General features: G+C 38.3%; 2 protein-coding genes and 1 pseudogene across 2 annotated transcripts; 2 read left to right on the forward strand and 1 right to left on the reverse strand.

The window, feature by feature from the left end:
- Positions 1–3475: 3475 nt before the first annotated feature.
- Positions 3476–20524, reverse strand: LOC106000035 (histone H2B type 1-A). Its single transcript, XM_013035218.1, has 3 exons — positions 20140–20524; positions 16497–16502; positions 3476–3486 (listed from the first exon to the last, which is right to left on the reverse strand). Exon 1 carries the CDS (start codon positions 20522–20524, stop codon positions 20141–20143), a length of 384 nt encoding a protein of 127 aa, XP_012890672.1. The 3' UTR covers positions 3476–3486; positions 16497–16502; position 20140.
- Positions 14919–15288, forward strand: LOC106000036 (annotated as a pseudogene).
- Positions 20525–20828: 304 nt separating the features above from the next.
- Positions 20829–21215, forward strand: LOC106000043 (histone H2A-beta, sperm). The gene has a single exon (XM_013035229.1). The coding sequence runs from the start codon at positions 20829–20831 to the stop codon at positions 21213–21215; it is 387 nt and encodes a 128-aa protein (XP_012890683.1).
- The last annotated feature ends 827 nt before the right edge of the window (positions 21216–22042 follow it).

Raw genomic sequence — 22042 nt, forward strand, 5'->3', positions numbered from 1 at the left:
CTTTCCTAGTCTTATTTGTGAATTTTAAGCCACTTTTACCAATTTTCTCTCTTGAGGAGCAAACCCAGAAGCTTCCATGATGCTAGGTAGTTTTCTCTACCACTGTACTATATCCCCAGCCTTGTAGTTTTTTTTGTTTTTGTTTTTGTTTTGTTTTTTGTCAGTCGTGGGGCTTGAACTCTGGGCCTGGGCGCTGTCCCTCAGCTCAAGGCAAGTGCTCTACCACTTGAGCCACAGCGCCACTTCTGGTTTTCTGGTGGTTAATTGAGGATAAGAGTCTCACGGACTTCCTCCCCAGGCTGGCTTTGAACCACAATCCTCAAATCTCAGCATCCAGAGTAGCTAGGATTACACAGCCTTGTAGTTTTGAGACCAAACTGTATGTAGCCCAGGCTGGCCTCAGTCCCCTCAATCTTCCTACTTCTGCCTCCCACCACATCCACTCGCTCCCTTTTGATTTCTTGTCACACATGTCACTCACCAGTCAGGCTTGATTTTTTTTTTATGTTTTTGTGATTTTTTAAAAATTTTTCTTACGCTTTGTGAGTTGTTCACTCTCAGTTCTTTTTTCTTAATCTTTTTCTCTGACTTCTCATGTTAGATCTCTGTCCTTGAATTTGTTGTTCAAACTCACCCCCAAGATGAACCAGCTGTCCTCATTTCTTGCTTGTCTTCCTCTAACTTAGGTGGGTCCATTCTGACCTCTTATCCAAACAAGTGCCTTCTCTTCCTCTGCATTCATCTCTCCTTGAGGACCAGTAGATATCCCAGTTTCAATATGGCCACAAAAAGGAACTCCCGAATACCCTTCTGAGTATAATACCCCATTTGGGCTAATAGCACCACTATCTCCCCAGTTGCTCTGTCCCCAAACAGTCTTAATTCCTTACTTTCCCTCACTACTCAACATTCATTTGACATAATATTCCTTCAGTTCCAACTGCAAGCCTTTCCCATGTACTACTGTTCTACATTTCCTCCATTCCTATCACAATCACATTGATCAGCAGGCTAAATGTAATGCTTATTTTTTGGTCCCATTGTCTCTATTGTCTCTCTGTCATTTTTATCTCCATATGCCAGCATAGTGTGTGAAATGTACAGATAACCAGCTTACTTACTAGTTTATATCTCCCAAAGCCTTCCCAGTGAATCTAGGACAAAGTGAGCCAAATTTAGTTTCCTTAATGTGCTTAAGTCTGTATAACATTCACCATATTGACATTACTGATCTCTCCTACTGTCATTCTCTTTACTCACTAAATTCTAGCCACATTGAAGTTTTTGTAGAAATTCATTTATGCCTTGCAGCCTTTTCTTTTTTGGGGGGGGGGGGCGGTCCGGTCATGGGGCCTGAACTCTGGGCCTGAGAGCTGTCCCTCAGCTCTTCAGCTCAAGGCTAGCGCTCTTCCACTTGAGCCACAGCACCACTTCCGGCTTTTTTCTTTTTGCTTATGTGGTGCTGAGGAATCAAACCCAGGGCCTCATGCATGCAAGGCAAGTGCTCTACCACTGAGCCACCTTCCCAGCCCCCTTGCAGCCTTTTCATATGCAGTTCCTCAGCAGGAAATGCCCAGTACTCCAAGACAATTGCAAGTGTTTTATTGACGTTGTTAGAAAAATGAGTATTTAAACTTTCTCAGGAGTTTCTAATATGATGATTTTAGTAATCCAAAAGATTATTAAGAAAGAAAAAGTTGAGTGAAGTAATCCTAAACACAAATCTAATGAAGTAAGTACACAATGAATGTAGGCTGGAGGCCGGGCTCAGGTGCCCGAGCACCTGTCTAGCAACAATGAGGCCGCGAGTTCAGTTTCTAGTAATGAAATGATGCCAAAGACAAAGATGAAGAAGAGGAAGAGGAGGAGGAGGAATAGAAGAATATGTTACTGCTGCTACTTTGGCCTTTTCCTGGGTGTCAGTGGTTTGAACTGATGATCCTAGCTCCTCAGCTACTGAGACCTGGAAGATGGTGGTTTGGAAGCCAGCTCAGACAAAGAAGTCTGTGTGACTCCATTTCCAAAATAACCAGCAAAAAGTGGGGATGGAGAAATGACTCAGGGGTTAAAGTTCTGAATTCAAGCCCTACTATTTCCTCCTCTTCCTAACAAAAAAGGTGTATAGCCCAGACACCTGGGTTACCTGAGAATTCTGAAAAGTAAATAGTAGTAATGGGACAGAGAATTATTAAAAATTATCTCCAACTTAATTAGCCTATTAAATGATCAAACTTATAGCTAGACTTTGGGGGTTGCTTTTAATGTAATTTTGAAAGGTAGTCCAAGATGGTACAAAATTTCAGGTAGAAGTTCTAGAAAGCCAATGTGCAGTATGGTGAGTCCACTTAATATATTTCATACATTGAAATTTGCTGAGAACAGCTCTGAAGTAATACACACATACATACAGAGAGAGAGAGAGAGAGAGAGAGAGAGAGTGTAGCTGAGTGAGGTGATGGATAACATTAGCTTGATTGTAATGATTATTTCTATAATCCCTGTTCCTGTTACTCATGGGCAGAAATCAGAAGGATCAAAGTTCAGTTGCACCTGCTGATTGGTATCTGTAATCCAAACCCTGAAGGAGACAAAGCAAATGATAGTATCCAAAATATTTACCTAAAGCAAAAAGGGTTGGAAGTGTGACTCAAGTAATAAAGACTGTACTTAGCAAGTATGAGGTCCTGAGTAAATACATAAGTAAATAAAAAAAATGCTGTATAAGCCCATTTTCTGAATACTTAGGTTGGGTGAAACTCATCACCAGGATATTCTCTCTCTCTCTCTCTCTCTCTCTCTCTGAAAGAATACAGATATAGAGCCTTAGAGCCCAGAAAGTTACATGCAAACTGTATTGAACCATTCTGAAAAGAGAATTATAGCAGGAGAACTGGGGGGAAAGACTGGAATTTAAGTTATACTGCATTGAAAGCAAATACCTTATTTTGATTTTTTTTTAACCTTCTAGTTTTCCAGTTACTTGGCTTAGATGTAGGAGCAAGTATGGATAATGGAGAGAACAGAATCACTGAAGGTGAATTTCCAACTAGAGGACTAAAAGGAGAAGTCCCAGGAAAACCGAAATTGATAAGCATTGACTTATAAGAGTTTATGAAAAGTTGGTTAGGAACTCAACTTTTACCTATTGAGAAAGAGAAATTAGTGGTATATTTATACAATGGAATTCTATGCCTCCATCAGAAAGAATGACATTGCCCCATTTGTTAGGAAATGAAAGACTTGGAAAAATTATATTAAGTAAAGTAAGCCAGGCTCAAAGAAACATAGGTCCCATGGTTTCCTTTATTTTCAATAACTAGTATAAGTCTAGGACAAGCAGAAAAGGTCAAAGGCTATGTACATATGACCATATAAGATGATGTTAAGTGAAATGAACCCCAAGATAGGGACACAAGTAATTTTTTCTTTCTTGCTATTATTTTTAATGTATTTAAAATGTACTGTGTGATTTTTTTTGTTTCTCTTGTATGTTCTTCCCCCATGGTACAACCCCTGTTTTCACTGCATTTGATGTTGGTGGCCTGCATCTTATATATACATTTTTCTAATTTGGGGAGGGGAAGGGAAATAACCAAATGCTGAAATGAGGATACAGGTTGAACCATTGTAACAATGAGATGTACAAGACACTATGTTGAAAACAAACTTTACAACTTGCAGTGGGGAGGGGAGGAGTAGTTGGGGAGGTGGGAAGGGATGGGATGGTAGGGGAAAAACAAAGGAAGAGGTATCAATGCTCCATAAAAAATGTACTCATTACCTTACTCATGTAACTGTAACCTCTCTGTACACTATTTTTACAATTAAAAACATAAAAAAGAAACAGAAATTCTCAGCAAATAAATGAATAAATAAAGGCTTAAGGAAAAATTAAAAACTAAAGGATATAATAACCAAAATAAGCTTGCTAAATGAGTATTAGAGGAGAAATGGAAGAGTCAGAGATCTGAAGGTAGATGAGTAAGGGATGTTTGATGCGGATGGCAGAGAGACAAAATCAGGAAAGAAAGCAGTGGAAATCGGGATCTAGGGTAATAACTGAAGGTCAATTTTTGTCAACTGTTGGGTCTTCCTCCGACCCACGAAAGCCGAAAGCCGGATGGGGTCCAAGGAAAGGTAAGTGTGGGGCTCGCCCGTTCCTCAGCCTCTCTCAGCCCAGGAGACAACCAGACGCGGCAGGGAGTCAACTCAAGCAGGAAAACTCGTTTATTAACACAGAACAAGCAGTTTTTATAGCAAAAAAGAGCGGGTGGCATGGGAGGGGAGGAAGAGGAACCAATCACTGTCAAGGTCACACCCTATCATGTACCTAAACTGGTTATGCACTGAACATAGAGCCAATCAGGCTCTGCCCACTCAACTCCCTCTCAGTGCCATCTTGGCTGCCCATGTGCTCTACAGTCAACGAGTTCTAAAAACAGATGAGAAAAAGTATGATACTAGAGGAAAAACATGGAGTGAGAAAGAGAAAGGGGGAGTGGGAGGAGGGTGAAGCGTGGAAGATGTGAGACCTGAACAGTCAGATGGGATGATGTATGCCTATAATCTCAGCAAGCCAAGTTCCAGACCAACCTGACCTAATAGAAATGGGCTGTGTAAGACTTCCCTAGTATGTACAAAACCCTGGGTTCAGTCCAGAGAAAGAGAGTGAGAGAGGAGGTAAAAGAGGGTATATCAATGAGAAAAGATAAATTTTGTAGAGTTACAAATGATTTCTACTTAACCTCCTCCAAAATCTCAGAATCTGTGTGGACAAAAAAATTAAACCTTACCGAATGAAACTAAGAAATACTATTCCATTTTTCAAAAAAATTAGAAGTGGGGGCTGGGAAGGTGGCTCAGTGGTAGAGTGCTTGCCTTGCATGCCTGAGGCCCTGGGTTCGATTCCTCAGCACCACATAAGCAAAAAGAAAAAAAAGCCGGAAGTGGCGCTGTGGCCCAAGTGGAAGAGCGCTAGCCTTGAGCTGAAGAGCTGAGGGACAGCGCCCAGGCCCAGAGTTCAGGCTCCTCGACCGGACCTCCCCCCCAAAAAAAATTTAGAAGTGGTAAATTCTATAACACAGTTTATGGAACTAATATTTTTGAATTAAGAACATGGGAAGGGGGAAGAGGTGAAAATGTCTAATAACGGTAGATAATTGGGTAAAGAAAATAAATTTTTTAATTCAAATGGATTTTAAACACATAGTAAGTTATTTTATAATGTAAGAGAAAGAGAAATTAAAATTAGATAATTTTTACCTCTGAGACTAGTGATCCAAAGTCTTGTAAAACACAGCTAGAAATTAGAAAAATATGTTCAAATACATTGTCAATGGAAGCTATGGCCTGAATGTGTCCCCAAAAAGTTCATTTTGAAGACCTAATCCACAGTGCCACCATATTTAGAGCCAGGGCCTGTCAGATGTAATTAGGTTTAGATGAGGGCATGAGGCTGGGCTTCCAGAACAGGTCAGCGTCCTCAAAAGAAGATGAGAGGCTAGGCCAGAAGTGGTGCTTACACCTGTAATTATAGCGTCTCAGGAGGTGGAGACTGGGTTGGTTCAATCTGAGTAAAAAGTTAACACAACCTTCATCTCAACAAGCTAGGTATGATCCACACACCTGTAATCCCTGTTCTGCTGGAGGCATAGGGAGGAGGAACTTGGTCAGTAACTAGTTTAGGCAAAGGGGGGAGGGGAGGGGACCCACAAGAGATATCAAGTAGTAATACAGCAAGTGTCTGCTAAGCTTCAAGGTCCTAAGTCACATTCTAGTAAAGAAGAAGAAGAAGGAGAAGGAGGAGAAGGAGAAGGAGAAGGAGGGAACAAGAGTTTTCATTCCTATTTTCTCTTTCCTTCTTGTTTTCCCTCTCCATTTCTCTTCCTCCTTTCTTCCCTTATTCTCTGTTCCATGTGAGGATGGAACTAGAATAAACCAGGAAAATAGCACTTGTCAAAAACTGAATCCTTCAGATTTTGGCCTTGCAAGTTTCTAGCCTTCACATTAGCAAAATAAACAAATCTCTATTGTTTAAGCTATCAAGTCTGTGCTATTTTATTCTAACAGCCCAAGATGACTAATGCAATGAGCATGCAGATTACTGCAGTCTCTATAAAAAGAAATTTAGCAATATCTATTAATGGGTAAAACTCCAATGGACTTTAACCAGTAATTAGTTGTGCTAAGTTTTACCTGAACTATACTCACTTATGAGCTGAAGTATGTACAAGGACTGTCATTGTTTGCAAACAGAGTATAATAAGAGCACACAATTATCTAACATTTAATATGTAGCAAGCTCTGTTGAAACTATTTTATATATGTTATTAACTCACTGAACCTTCCAACAAACATAGGAAAGTACCTTCTCCTTTAGGTATTTTTAAAAATTTGTTTAGTTGTTAGTGTTGTTGTGGATTTCCGGAGGTTCTTGAGTTTGTTAGGCAGTAATGGGGCTTGAACTCAAGCCTTATACTTGATAGGCAGGGGCTCTACCACTTGAGCCACACTTGTAGCCCTCACAAGATCCGAGCATTGATTGGCTCCATCATTTTAGAACGAGGCTACATCATTTCTAGTTCCTTGATTTCACATAAGTCACAGGTTGTAGATCAAATTAAAACCCTCCAACTCAGGTTAATTTGTAATGGGAAGATTTACTTCTTGTTTTTTTTCCACAGAAAAGAAAATGTTTGTTTTTTCAGGTGATCTGTCCTTATTCTTCTCAGGAGAAATAAGGATTTGTGATCAAAGATCAAGTAGATGTAAAAGTATCCAGTCAGCTGTCATTCTCAAATGCATGTGTTGGATTTTGAGACCTCTCTCAAATGTATGTTATTTCAATAGTGTTGTGCTCATAAATGTTCAACAACTGACTCCAATAGGGAAGTGCACACGGACATACTCACACACACACACATATCCAACAAAACATAAAATTCTCATATATTTATTTATATATTTCATTTCCATTTTAACTGCACACATACATATAAACTTCATATGCCATTAAAATTAGTTTAAAATTTCATTAAATATTTCTCCATATAATTATAGAGGTAGATATTTTGCTAAAATGCTTCTGTAATTTTCAATTTGGATCTAAAGCTTTAAAAGAATTCATGTTTCTCACAAAATCTAATAATTTAATTACTAGTAATAGTGTAATGAAATTGAACTGTAATAATTGCTTACTATTTGTTACAGTTTTAGTAGCATAGATTATTTGTATAAAATGATTTAATTGTGTTATTTCTATACATGCATACAATATATCATGATAAAATTTACGCCCTTGACTTCTCCCTTCTTCTTCCCCCTTCTTAAAGCAACTTCAGGAATGGGAGTGTGACTCAGCACCTGTCTAGCAAACACTAAATTAAATCCCAGTTTAAGAAAATCAGCAGGTGGGCTGGGAAGGTTGCTCAGTGGTAGAGCACTTGCCTTGCATGCATGAGGCCCTGGGTTCAATTCCTCAGCACCACATAAGCAAAAAGAAAAAAGCCGGAAGTGGCACTGTGGCTCAAGTGGTAGAGCGCTAGCCTTGAGCTGAAGAGCTGAGGGACAGCACCCAGGCCCAGAGTTCCGGCCCCACTACCAGACTTCACCTCCCCCCAAAATTAGCAGGTTTCATTGCTCTATTTTTTGCATACATTTAAAGTTCTTCAACCATGTTCATGGTCAAAGAGCTAGTTTACTCTTTGTCTGAAAGGCAATGAATTGGCTGAATCAGATAATCATTTTTTAATAACATATCCTGGTATAAATGTAGGGAAACCAGGTTCAGTATCATATTGATTCTGTGGATGATTATGTGTAAGGACTGAAGGGCAGAATTCTATGCTTAAGGGAATAGCAAGTTTCTGGTACAAGCTAACTACATAGATAGATTTTTGCCTCCTTCACTGTCTCCACACTACAATCCTTCCACACTTATTCCACTGGTTTCTTCAATGCTCACATCAATTTTCCAGTGTGAAGAGTAGCATTCATCAGGTGTGTGTGCTCAGTATGCTCAGTAATCCTTGTTTAATGAGAAAATGGGTGGTTTTTAAGAATTTAAGTATACTTGCATCCCAAGAATAAACTATGTGTTTTTACAATGTATTTGTCCTCAGTAAAATGCTTGATTTCTTGGGGTGCCTAAAATTTTGTATACTCTGCATACATCAGTGTTAAAAATGCTGATTTAATTTTATATTATTCTGTTTAGAATTTGTGTACCTACTTTGAGATTAGTCTCAAGTTATCCTGTGATAAGTTTATCTAGATTTGATTTCATAGTAATGGTAACTTATAGAATCCCAGAATAGTTCCATCTATTCCTCTCTCTACTGCCTCTCCGATATTCCAGAACATCTGGTATCCACTGGTCCTTTTACTGTTGACCTGTGGTTTTGACTTTTTCAGAACAAATCATAGAGTTAGCCAATATGTAATCTTTTCAGAGTGACTTATTTCACTCAACAATGTATATTCCAAGCTCCTTTGTGCCTTTTCTGTTTTAATGCCTACTTTTTTCAACTTTTTAATTTTGTTTTCAAGATAAGAGTCTCAGTAAGCAATCCCAGTGAGTTTTCTTACTATCATTCTACTTGCCTCAGCCTCCTGATTGCTAGGATTATAGGCATGCGTAAGTATTTCTGGACTTTTATGGAACATCACTTCATAATACTGTATGGATCTGATACAGTTTATTTCTTCATTCACCTATCTTGATTGCTTCCAAGTTTTAGAAATTATGAATAAACTTTCTGTAAATATTCATGTGCAGAGTTTTGTGCATAAATATATGTTCAAGGCACACAATTGCTGAATCATTGTAAACGTATTTTAGTTTCAGTAGAAAGTATCAGTATGATACTTTCAGTATGATGTTTCCCTGCAATGTATGAGTTCCTGTTCTCACAAACTCACCAGAATTTGGCATTGTGTTTTGCATTAAGCCAGTCAAATGTGATATCTGAATGCACTTTTATTTTAAATTTTTGTGCTGGTACTTAACTCTGGGCTTCATACTCTGGTTTGGACTTTTGTGTTTTTGCATTCTTTTCATTTGCTCAATACTGGTAGAGTACCAGTACTTTAGTCACTCCTCCAATCCAGGTTTTCTTCTGGTTAATTTGCAATAAGAATCTCACAAATCTTATTGCCTTGGTTGACTTTGAACCATAACACTTAGATCTCAGCCTCCTAAGTAGCTAAGATTAAGTGTGAGACACCAGCTCCTGACTGCGTTCTATTTTTAATTTGTGATTCTATAATGACATATAATGTTGAGAACATTCATATAGATTTGTGTGCATAGTCTTTCATGAGATTCTTTGCTCATATTTTTATAGTAAAATACCCCTTCGTGGGTTTTGTCCACTTTCTAATTGATTTTTAATGCTTCATATTGGAAGATAACATATATTTGTCTATTTTGTCACAACTTTCACATATTCAAATCAAGACTGGTATTTTCTAAATATTCTGAGGAAGAGTTTGCCCCATATATTTTGCCTCTACTGATGGCTGCCAGAAATACTTTATCTTCCTTGCCTTGTAGCTACTTCCTTCCAATTTTTGCTTTTATCTTAGCATCGTCTTCTTTTGTGTTTTCTCTTCCATCTCATTTGCCATTAGCTTCAGGACCCCTTGGCTCTTAAACTGAAATCCTAGATTACCCTAAAGAGATATGAACCAGAATCTAGGCAGGACATGAATGAAAAGAAACAGAAGGGAGGTATTAGGAATAAATTTGTTATATAATGTAGTATTTTTATTTTCTTGTGGTGGCAAGGGGAAAGGACATTCATATGGTAAATCCATATGTCTTTTTGAGGGAACAAATTGTCAGTGACATAATAACATTGGTCAGAAATTTTAGCTTTTATTCCCTGTATCCTGTTACTTGGATGTCATACAATGGTCACATATTACTAGTTAACACTGTCCAATTTAGTTGGACAATATAAGAAAGTACAATCCAAGGTACTCTGTAGTAAAACCTTAAAAACAAATTCAAATTTAGTCTAGTTTTGACAAGTTTTAGACTTTCCAAAGAATCAAGAAATGACAGAAGAGGGCTTGGAAGGTGGCTCAGTGGTAGAGCGCTTGCTTTGCATGCTCTAGGCCCTGGGTTCGATTCATCAGCACCACATAAGCAAAAAGAAAAAAGCCGGAAGTGGCGCTGTGGCTCAAGTGGTAGAGTGCTAGCCTTGAGCTGAAGAGCTGAGGGACAGCGCCCAGGCCCAGAGTTCAGGTCCCACGACCGGACCCCCCCCCCTCCAAAAAAAAAAAGGAATGACAGAAGAAATAAGAATTCTTAGCAAAGGGAGGGATGAGCTTAAATCATAGAAAGGAATCGGGATATTTTGTTGTTTCACAAATCTTACAGGCTCAATCATACCCTCTGGTTTGGTTTAAATGTCTTTTAATTACCTCATAATATTAGATGAGGAAAAGTTAGCTTAATTTTATGTTATTTTGTTACTTATCCCAATTGCCCATCCTGATGAAAACTAAGGCAGACCAAACACACTTAATTGACCAGAGTGCTACCAGTGAGGTTTTCATTATGCCAAGAAAGTTGTCCCTTCAATTTTTCCTGAAGTTGCACTTACAAATAAAAATAGCCATTAAAATGGGATAAAGGCAGAAAGTTATTGAAGTTACTTTTTCTTTGGGGTAACACTTAGAACAGAATGAAAAGCTATTAGGAACGAGTCTTCAGAGTAGGATCTGAGACACACAGACATCTCCTTGACCCCAGCAATCACAGAATTTTTTTTATTTTCAATGTTACTTTCATTTTTTAAATTGACTCCAAGAGCAAGAGATTCTGCCACTGGGAGTTTTATATTAATTTTCTAATGTTTTCAAGTTGCCTGGCTCCTCAGACTCATTCCCTTCAACCTCTAAGTCTGAAAATCTTCAGAAAGTATTTACTGGCTCAGCTTACATAGCATTCTAGGCTTTGCACCAGTGTTTGTGAAAGCTGTCTCTTCTCTAAATAAAGCAACCTTATGCTGAGTGACTGCTCTGATTTATAATTCTCACCATTCCGAACAGCAAGTCACTATCTTTGAAATAGGACACACAGGGAAACAATAAAACACACTAGACAATTTAGAATAATCTCTGAATCCTTCCATGATAGCAAATTATTTAAAAAAGCTTTGCTTTAGGTATGTGTGTGTATTATTGGTCATAAAATAAAATACATTTCTTTATTTGTGTTGTAATTTTAACAAACTTGGGAAGCTCTTTGCCTGCCACACAGTTTATTTGTATTTGTATTTGGTGGGTTGCTACTGATACTTGCTATTGTTTTCAGCTGCTATTATTCATAACAGCAAAGTATTTCTCTTCTTTAGTGTTTTTGAATAAGAGGCTACATTAAAGCAAGATTGCTCCCTTAATCTCTCTAGTCCTCATTCACCCACTTTAGAGAGTAACCAGATATAATTCTATCCCATTCTGAGCCTTAACATCATGCCTTCATTGTTGCCAATTTCATTTTACTTTAATCCCTCCTTTTCCACAGCCTGATTACAGTGGGACATTGCATTTCTTTTAGTGTTTACTATGACTGGCTGGATTTATAGATGGAAAACCAGCAACATCCACAGAAAATCTTACTTTTTACTCACTAGCATGCCTTTTCATGCAGTAAAATATGTATGAACTGGAAACATCAGATAAATGCTAATGTTTTGATGTTGCTGTAGTTACTCATTAAATAAAGGTGACTTAGCAACATACCATGTTTCAAAACTTGACCATAACCCTTCTCTGAAAGTGTGGCTGTCTATAAAGAGAACTGTTGATTATTAACACAATAATTTCTTGGTTGGCTATGGGGCATTGCCTGAATGAATTACTTAGACCTGGTTTTATTCTTCTTCTTTAGTACTAGAGAACATTAGTGTTATTTTTAAAGATTTGCTAATATTCTACAAAATATTAAATAACAGGAAAAATTATCTAACAACTACTAGTATTTTACTAAGAAACAAAATTATTCAACTCAACATATTAGTGAATGTCTTAAACACCTACTGTGTTTAGTATTTATTTTTCCTTTGACCTTATAAAGTAAAGTTTGCATTTTATTCAAGCAATCTTATATTCTTAGATGGATCCTTGTTCGATATTGTTAACTGTCCAGTGAGCTGCCAACATCAGTTTTATTGTGTGTGTGTGTGTGCCAGTTCTGGGGCTTGAACTCAGTGGCCTCAAGCTACATCTCCACTTCCAGCTTTTTTGGTACTTAACTGGAGATTAGGGAGGGGGTAACAAGTTTTACAAGAAATGTACTCACTACCTTCCTATGTAACGGGAACCCCTCTGTACATCACCTTGACAATTAAAAAAAAATCTCACAGACTTTTCTGTCCAGGCTAGCTTTGAACAGTGATCTTCAGTTCTCAGCCTCCTGAGTAGCTAGGATTACAGATGTAAGCCCTTAGCACCTGGCTGGTTGTTCATTTTTAATGAAAGAGCTATGGAATGCTATATTTGAGAGTTTAGCATGCAGTAGTAAACTTTTTTCATTTGGTTTCATCAAATTTTCAAAAATACATAAATATTTTTTATAGTCTAGACCACTTAATTTGCTGTGAATTTACGGTTTTCCTTTAATCTCTAAAGATTTAATGAAGCGCTCTTTGGAAAGTTCATATCTGTGGATGCTAGCTCATCGATAAACTCAAATTTGCCTCATTTCTCTTAGTCGTTACTACTTTCTAGGTTCAATATAAGCAATTTATATTTTTCCAGAAACTGTTACATTTCATCATTATTTCCCAAGATGTCAATATAGATTATAACCATGTTTTTTTAATTTTAAAACAATCCTTATTTTCCATTTCTTCCAATATGAAGTTCTTGAGATGCTTAATAATTTTCAACAAACGGTTCTCATATTTATTCAATTCTATAAGTTTAAGTTCAAGTTTGTGGGTATGACAATTGCTAAGAAACTAATACTTTGCAAATTGTGAAAGAATTTTGTAGCTTGTTATGAATATGCAGATTTTGCTTTGGTTTGGAAATTTTGGGCACTTTCATTTTTATAAAGTCATATTTGGCTGCTTTACTGTCTCTAGTTGTTTCAGTAGTTGTTTAACTCACAGTGTTAAAGAAGTGGCAAAATATTTTGTCACATTTTCAGTATTGAAATGGTGTTAGACTTTGAGATATAAACTACAGAATAAACCCATTAGTCTGGGCATGGTGATGTCTCTAATCTCAGCACTTGGGAAGCAGAGACAGGATCATGAGGCAGGCCATCATGCCAGCCAGCCTGGGGGCCAAGGGAAAAACTCAACATATGATTTGTGGTTTCACATAAGGTATTAAAGGTATGTATGTGTGCTTGTAGTGGTGGTATTTAGGTTTGGAATTGCAGGGACTTGCCTTGCTGAAAAGATTTCTACCACTTCAGTAACACTCCCCAGCCCTTTTTTTTATTTTTATATATTTTTATTGTTTTTGTAAAGATGATGTACAGAGGGGTCCCAGTCATATAAGTCAGATGAGTACATTCCTTTTGAATAGTGTCACCTCTTCCCTCATTTTCATTTGCTTCAGTTTTTAAGATAGGGTCTTTCTTTCTTTTTTGTCCAAGCCTACCTGTGACTAAGATCTTCCTTTGCTACGACTTTTTGTTTGTTTAATATGGCTGTGTTAAGATTTCAGGGTATGTAGTCATCCTAGAATTCTTTGGAAATCCTTGCTAGAAAATATTTGAGAAAACATACAGCTTGAGATTTACTTGTTACTTAATATCTTATAGGCATGTTCTCTAAAACTAAGAGTTTGCAAAATTATTTTTGTTTCAATCTTTTAATTCAGTGTAACTTTACCTTCCTTAAAATACCCAAAAAGTTCCCTAATAGGATTCCACATATTTCTTAAGGTCTCATTCTTTCTCTTAGGAAATGTGTGTGTGTGTGTGTGTGTGTGTGTGTGTGTGTGTACATGCATGTTCTGTTCTCCATTTGCTCTTTTCCCCTAAGTGTGATGGCTTTTTCATTAACAGTAGCCTGCCAGGAAGACTACTCTACTTGAAGCAGCTGCCCAACAGTTGCGTCCAGGATCAGATTCAGCTGTCAATATTTGCAAGCACTAAAATGAACACCTTTCATATGCCCAGCTATTGGAACAAAATTCTTCCCACAGTCCTCTTAATTTGAGGAAGTGGTGGCCAATTAAATTTACTGTCGATGAAACAGAAATCATTGTTTTCCATAACTCTTTTGTGAGCCACCTAAATTCTGAGAAGAGCCTTTGGCATTCAGCTCTGGGTTTTGTTTTGTTTTTGCTCCCTAAGTTCAAGGCACTCACTGGGGTTTTTGCAAGGTATGAGGCGCTGTGAACTGAACTAGCAGATGCTGGCATTTGGGCAGCAGCACAGATCGGTTGTTGGACAAGCTCCACCCTGAATGGTGGTCTCACTACTCAAAACCTTGAGGTCGTTCTGTACATGCAAATGACTTGGGCCTTCGTGTTATGGGCTGCGTTGTCACCAGCTCCTGAATCTTTATGGCCAGGTTAGCTACCATCAATTTTCTCCATGTACTGGCCCTTTCGAAGCCCGCAGCCATGGAGGACTTCAGGCTCACTCGAATGAACTGGGCTTGAGTTTAGCGCGCGCCTTTCCATGCACAGCCGTCTTTTTCCCAAGGGCAAATCCGTTAACGGAAAAAACAAGTATCTGTTATGGCAGTTGTGGTTTAACTGATTACTGCCAAGCCATCTATCCAATCAGAGGACGTCATCCATATCACCTCATTTGCATACTTCCCATTGTCCAGTCACAAGTTAGACGCAAAAGACGTCATTTGTGTCCCACGCCTATAAATAGAGCACTTTTCGCCTGTTGGACAGCAGTTTGTTACCTTTAACCTTGGAGTCCTGCTGTGAAAATGCCCGGCCTCATGGCCAAGAATGTTTCTATAAAGGGCTTCAAGAAAGCAGTCGAAATTGAAAAGGAGCCCGAAGAAAGTGCAAGAGATGCTACTGAGACATCTGTTTCCATCTACAAGTTCCTGAAACAAATACATCTGGATGCTGCTATCTCTTCAGAGGCCTTGAGCTTCATGAATGCTTTCGTGAATGACACTTTTGATCGCATCGCGGCCGAGGCCTCTCGCCTGGTGCACTACAACAAGCGTGCCATCCCCTCTAAGGAGATCCAGACGGCCGGCCATGCTCCTGCTGCCGCGGGAGGAACTAGCCGAGGAGGCTGCGTCTGAATGCAAGAGGGCTGTGACCAAATACAAGCGCTCCAAGTAAGACTGTCCAGCCACTAGACGAAGTTACAACCCAATGGCTCTTCTAAGAGCCACCCACACTTCTTTAAAAGGGCTGTAAGCTGTTTACGTAGGTGGTTGCTTTTGTAACAGAATGTCATTTCTTGAAGTAATAAACTGATTAACTTGTTTTATTCGACAGCCTCATTTTTCTATCTACTATGACTAAAACTATCATTGATTCTAAGCTTTGATGTATTTGTGTTGTATTTTCTGTGAAAATCACATCAAGTGAATTCACAAGAATCACAGCTTTATAGAGATTTCTGTAAATAAGAGCTTTGCGGGAAGATGGCTTGCCTTTAGGTTTTGATTATGCAAATCCTATTTCAGATAGGCCAAAAAAAGCCTATAGCTATAGACCTACAGAGGACTTTAGGGGAATCTGACAGGACTATCAAGGCTGGTTTTTTTACACTGGCTGTGATGTATAAAAGAAACCAAGTTTTCTATGACTCAAACTTGCTAACCCAGAGCTGCCCAAGTCCAGGGTTTCTGATGATGCTCTATGTACATTTTACTGGGGTCTTTTATATCACTATGTGGAGGACAGATTGACATTGGAACATGATCTTGCTATTTCAGATAATTTGTATTGGAATCCAGCAATTTGACTAACAACCTTTTAATATATTTTTAAAATTTATTTCAATCTGTTTTTTAGTTATCACTTTTATTATAGGATTATTTTAGATGGTGTACATTATCTTTTTATTTGCATTTCTATAACGACAAGTAAATTTATATTGTATATATGCTTGGCACTTTTTAAAATAACGGTATATTGGAAGCCTTTTACTGGATAGGTTCTCTATTACTGAGCCATGCCTTCTAGCCTTCTTGACACTTCTTGTTAAGGTATCTGTCTGGATAGCAGAAATACATTCTTTCATCATCATCAAAACCAAAGTGTCTGGAGGAATCACACTTTCCTGACTTTTGATGGTAATTTAAATCTTGGCATTCTTTGACTTGCCACTGCATTCAATTTTCTTTTGCCACCTTACATGATTTCTTCTCTATGTCTCTGTGTCTGGTGTTCTTTCTCTTATGAGGAGAGTCATCATTGGATTTAAGACCCACTCCAAAAATCCAAGGTGATCGTATTTAACTGTTCTTAAATACACCCACAAACATCTTTGCTTTCAAGCAAGGACATATTCACAGGTCCTTGGGTACAGACTTGGGTAGGGCAGGGTTCCTAAGATCTTCTTAGGAAACACTACAGCCACATATTAATAAAGTACCCAAAGGTACCCAAAGCTTTATCTTGGCCTTTAGTCAGGAAAAAAATATAGATCATATCTAATATTTTAGAAATCTTTAAGGAAAATTACAGACAGTACAAACCTTCCTTGGGTACCTAGTAGAAAGCAACCAGCCACAAGTTTACCTTGCTTTATCTTATGGCCCTAAAATTTTCCTTTTAAAGGCTGATTTCTTTCTTCTCCAGAAAAACTTCTCTGTGTGTGTGTGTGTGTGTGTGTGTGTGTGTGTGTAGGTGTTGAGAGGAATTCTGGTGAAGGTAATTTTATTTGAAGGTAATTTTAGCATACAGGTTTCTAAATAGGCTTATGTTCTCTGTTCAGTGATAATGCAAAATCACAGTCTGAAAGTAGGACAAGTATTATTGTTCCTGCTTCTAAGGTAATCTCCAAAACAGCACACTTTCTATTTACACATAAACAAAGCAACAAATACCACTCACAAACTTCAAGAGAAGTAATGTGATTGTCACTAATCATCGTTTACAGTCATTATTTGTATAGTAACTTACAAATTAGACAGCAGTAACGCTTCCAATTTATTCAATTATTAATATTCCATGGTAATTAAAATTCCAGTTGTTGTGCAAGTGTATTTAGTGAACTAAACTTCAGTGACTAAAATTCATGTATACCAAAACCATGAAGCTTAAGGGCAGCTTTTGTAAAGAAAGCATCCATTCAAGAAGCTAGGAACTTTTTTTTAAATGAACCAACAAGACAGAAAAAATAAATTATGAGGGAGAAAAAGAGTGAAAAATAATTATGAAACAAAAACTAAAGTACAAAAGTATAAAAATACATTTTGAAAGAGCATTAACCAATAAGTAATGCATTTTGTAAAATATAAGAATGCACATAGAAAATAAAGGATATTAAAGATATAGTTGCAGAAAGTACAATGATGACAACAGTACCAATAGAGATGAGTTTGCTAATCTCTAAAGGACATTCCATTAATTTCCTTGAAAAATATAATTTTAAAGTTTTCCAAATTAGTGAGTCAATAATTTTATAAAAGAAAAATAGAGAAAATTAAAGAACTATCCTTAAATGATGGCATGAAATTCAAAAGGAATTTTAGTGAAGAATAAAGATTAAAGAATACTAATGCTGTTTAAACAATTTTAGATTATAAATAACCTCACATTCTTTATTATCTTTGTAAGTTCAATAAAAAATTTGATTTAAAAATCCAGACATTACATTCAAAAAAGGAAAAAATAGATTGCCTTAGTTTATAACATTGAATTGCAAATTGTTAATAAAACATTGGCAAGTAGAACTTAGCAAAATGTTAAATTATGGTTAAAATTAAAATATATAGTGCCCAAGCAAGGGTTTATAAAAATAATACAAGGTCCACTCTATTAGGAAACCTATTAAAATAGCTCATCACAATATATCTAATGAGCAAAGATTTGTGACTGTTTACAAAGATGCTGAAAAGATATTTGACAAAACTCAACAAATTCTTGATTTAAAACTATTAATAAGCAGTATAATTCTTCCCTGTAACATACATTTAATCACTACTAATGCAGAACAATCTTCAACATAATTAGGGACAGTGATGTGTATCTTTTTTTGGGGGAAGGGGTCCGTCATGGGGCCTGAACTCTGGGCCTGGGCGCTGTCCCTCAGCTCTTCAGCTCAAGGCTAGCACTCTACCACTTGAGCCACAGCGCCACTTCCGGTTTTTTTCTTTTTACTTACGTGGTGCTGAGGAATCAAACCCAGGGCCTCTGACATGCAAGGCAAGCACTCTACCACTGAGCCACCTTCCCAGCCCCAGTGATGTGTATTTTTATCCCTATTTCTTATAGTAAAGGTGTAGGCTACTGAACTCAGGAAAAAGAAACTAGAAGTGAACTATCTAAAAGGAAGCAATAAAAGTTTACTCTCCCCAAATAACATTGTAAACATGTAAAACAAAATCTATCAGAGAACTAAAATGAAAATAAATCAATACAGTGAGACCATAGAATATTAAAATAAAGCACAGAATTTTATATTTCATATAAAGTAAAATATTAGCAGATATTAGCAAAATTCCATATGCACAATAGCACATAAGCAAAATATTTAGAACTTTTGCAATGAAAAGTTTATATGATGGCTGTCAAAATATATCTGATGCAAAAGCTACATCAGATTTGGTGTAAGTTACTTTTTGCCCAAGTGATCCAACTAGTTCTTGGACAATTGGGGTACTTGTTGAGAGTGGTCAGAGAGCTGTGTAGTACCAGCTTCTCAAGGTCTTTACAGGGCAGCTGGCACTCCTAACTAGAGCTAATGCTTCTTGCAATACAATATGGACATATATGTCTGTCTGTAACCTCCTTGAAGGAGCTGTAGCCAAAACATGAAATGCTGTCTCAATTTGCACAAAAGTTTAGGACATTTTAATGTGATGGATTTTTTTTCCTGCGCATTAAGAAATTGCACCAAATGGCATTTTTAATGTAGAGACAGTCTTAAAAGTATATATGCACCTTCTAAGTCTTTTTATAAAATAATTTTTAAAAATTTTATCAAATCAAAATTTTCAGCTAACACGTTTTCTTTTTAAGGCTGTTAAATTCAGTGTCTATACTGTTTTAAATGCTTATTTACCCTGGGAGAATAACATAAGTGATCCTGTAATAAAGGACATAAACACCAATTTTAGTGATTTCATCATAAAACATTTTTGGTGGAATATTAGTTGTCAAGAGGAGATTCAGTAAAGTTAAGTTTGCCAGTTGTGATCAGCCATGTTATTTGAAGTACTTTTAGACTCTCCCCGTTTCCACTGTCACCATACTCTCAGCAAAACTAATATAGGGTGTCCTCTCAAAGAGTATGAAAGATACTGGCCTAGAAACCTCAATTTTGAACTTTTTTTTTTTTTGGTCGTGGGGCTTGAACTCTGGGCCCGGGCGCTGTCCCTCAGCATTTCAGCTCAAGGCTAGCTCTCTACCACTTGAGCCACAGTGCCATTTCCTAGAAACCTCAATTTTATGGGATAATTCTCACTTTCACTGGTCACTTGGAAAAGTGTAATCGGAAAACAGCCTTGTTTCCTTTAAAAAAAAAAAAAACAACAGTAACAGAAAAAAAAAAGCCATAAGACAAAAAGACTTCAGGCCACAAAGCTCAAGATCTGTTTTTTGATAGGCTTGGAAAAAGTTCTAGTGAAGGGCCACTTGCGTCCTTGTAGCAGTTATCCCAACATCGCATTCATGAGCTACAAAACGTCAGCTCCTTTTGAAAAATCATCGAAGACCCTCTGGACTGGCCTCATGATTAGTCTACAAGTACGTACTTAGGTCCGTATCCAATCACATTGACTTTAGGACTAAAGAATGACTTAACGGAGTTGGAAGTGTGGCCTCAAGACCTAGAGCACCAGACTGGGGGAGAAGGGAGCTGAAAGAATGAAGCCTGGAGTACAGGCTCCAGTACCTGCACACACATAGAAAAAACCAAAATCCACACTCATCAAGTAAGCACACGGCTCTTTTATCAGAAAGCGTAGGTGGCTCTTAAAAGAGCCTTTGGGTTAGAAACGAACTTGGGTTGCCAAATTTACTTGGAGCTGGTGTACTTGGTGACGGCCTTGGTGCCCTCGGACACGGCGTGCTTGGCCAGCTCCCCGGGCAGCAGCAGGCGCACGGCCGTCTGGATCTCCCGAGACGTGATGGTCGAGCGCTTGTTGTAGTGAGCCAGGCGCGACGCCTCGCCCGCGATGCGCTCGAAGATGTCGGTGACGAAAGAGTTCATGATGCTCATGGCCTTGGAGGAGATGCCAGTATCAGGATGAACCTGTTTCAGCACCTTATAGATGTAAATGGAGTAGCTTTCTTTTCGGGTTCTCTTGCGCTTCTTCCCCTCCTTCTTCTGAGTCTTAGTGACAGCCTTCTTGAAGCCCTTCTTAGAGATGGTGGCGCCCTTCGAAGATACCTCAGGCATAGTTGGTACACAGCCGTAAAACGCCTACCCGTCCCGAAACCGCCAAGCAAACGGAGATCCAAAGGCCCGAAAGACTGGTATTTATAGGCTTGGTATTCAAATGACGTATGGTACCCACTATCTGATTGGATAATGGTCTTTGCGTGTATGTAAATCAGGTTATTCGATCAAACCTTTCTGATTGGCCACAGAATCATCAACCAATCAAGTGTCCATTTGCGACCTGCTGTCAGACTATAAATAGACCCATAGCAGTCAATAGATTACCCATATAACTTGCTCTATAAGGGCATCTTTTGGAACTATGTGTGTGCGGAGCAGGCAGACCGGCAAATCCCGCGCTAAGGCCCTGTCCCGCTCTGTTAGAGCGGGCTTGCAGTTTCCTGTGGGCCGCCTCTACCGGCTGCTCCGCCAAGGCAACTATGTCAACCGCATAGGAGCTGGAGCCCCAGTGTATCTGGCTGCGGTACTGGAGTATCTGACAGCTGAGATTTTGGAGCTGGCTGGCAATGCAGCCCGGGACAACAAGAAGACGCGCATTACTCCACGTCATTTGCTATTGGCTATCCGTAATGATGAAGAGCTCAACAAGCTATTGCGTGGTGTGACAATCCCACAGGGTGGCGTCCTGCCTCACATCCATGCTGTGCTGTTGCCTAAGACCAGTGGTCATAAGATTCAGAGCAAATAACTTCAAGAAGCAAGTTTCATATGACCTACCTGGTGTAAACGGCACAAACGGCTCTTTTCAGAGCCACCTACAGATTCAGACAAAGCTAGCTGTGCACGATCTACTCGAGTGATCCTCGTGGACTAGGCCATCAAGACCATCATTTTAACTTTAATGTAGTGCTCTTGATTTTTGGTTTCTCATGGATTATTGAACCCTAAATCAATGAGTAGAAAAAAATTGGAGACAGTAATGCACGAACCTACCCTCCCCCCCCCCCCCCCCCCCCCCGCCAACTGCGGGCTGTGGAAACTGGTACATAGTAAATTGGTGGTAGCAATTCTTAACACACTTTGGAGTACTCCAGAGAAAAGAGCTAGTTGTGGATATTCTAATATTGAAACATTTCTGAATAGTATGAAGATAATACTGTTTGATTTTCAACAGATTAACGGGCATATATGGATTAGATCACAAATAGACAGATTTTGCTACTCTTGCTTTAACTCAGTCTTACAGGTTCTGTGATTTCTCCGAACTGTCTCTTCAAAAGAATTTCCTTCCCAATGTAGTAATGTCCGTATGGTAAGGTTTCACATGTACTTGAGTAAGCCAAAAGTGAGGAAGTAAGCTAAAATGTAGGGGATGTGTAAAGGAGTATTTCTGAATAGTTGTTGCTCAAAGTAATAATAGGATTGTTTCTTAAGAATAACATATAATCCTAGCATGAGGCTGAGGTCGAGGATCGAGATTTAATTAGAAGCCAGCTAGGGCAGATAAATCCCAGAGACTTAGCTAAAATTAACAAAAAGCCAGAAAGTGAAAGTATAACTCGAGTGGTAGAGCAC

Source organism: Dipodomys ordii, unplaced genomic scaffold, assembly GCF_000151885.1.
Source record: "Dipodomys ordii isolate 6190 unplaced genomic scaffold, Dord_2.0 Scaffold206, whole genome shotgun sequence".
NCBI lineage: Eukaryota > Metazoa > Chordata > Mammalia > Rodentia > Heteromyidae > Dipodomys > Dipodomys ordii.

Coding starts and splice junctions, on each gene's coding strand:
- LOC106000035 (XM_013035218.1), bottom strand. CDS start 20,524: ATGCCTGAGGTATCTTCGAAGGGCGCCACCATCTCTAAGAAGGGCTTC.
- LOC106000043 (XM_013035229.1), top strand. CDS start 20,829: ATGTGTGTGCGGAGCAGGCAGACCGGCAAATCCCGCGCTAAGGCCCTG.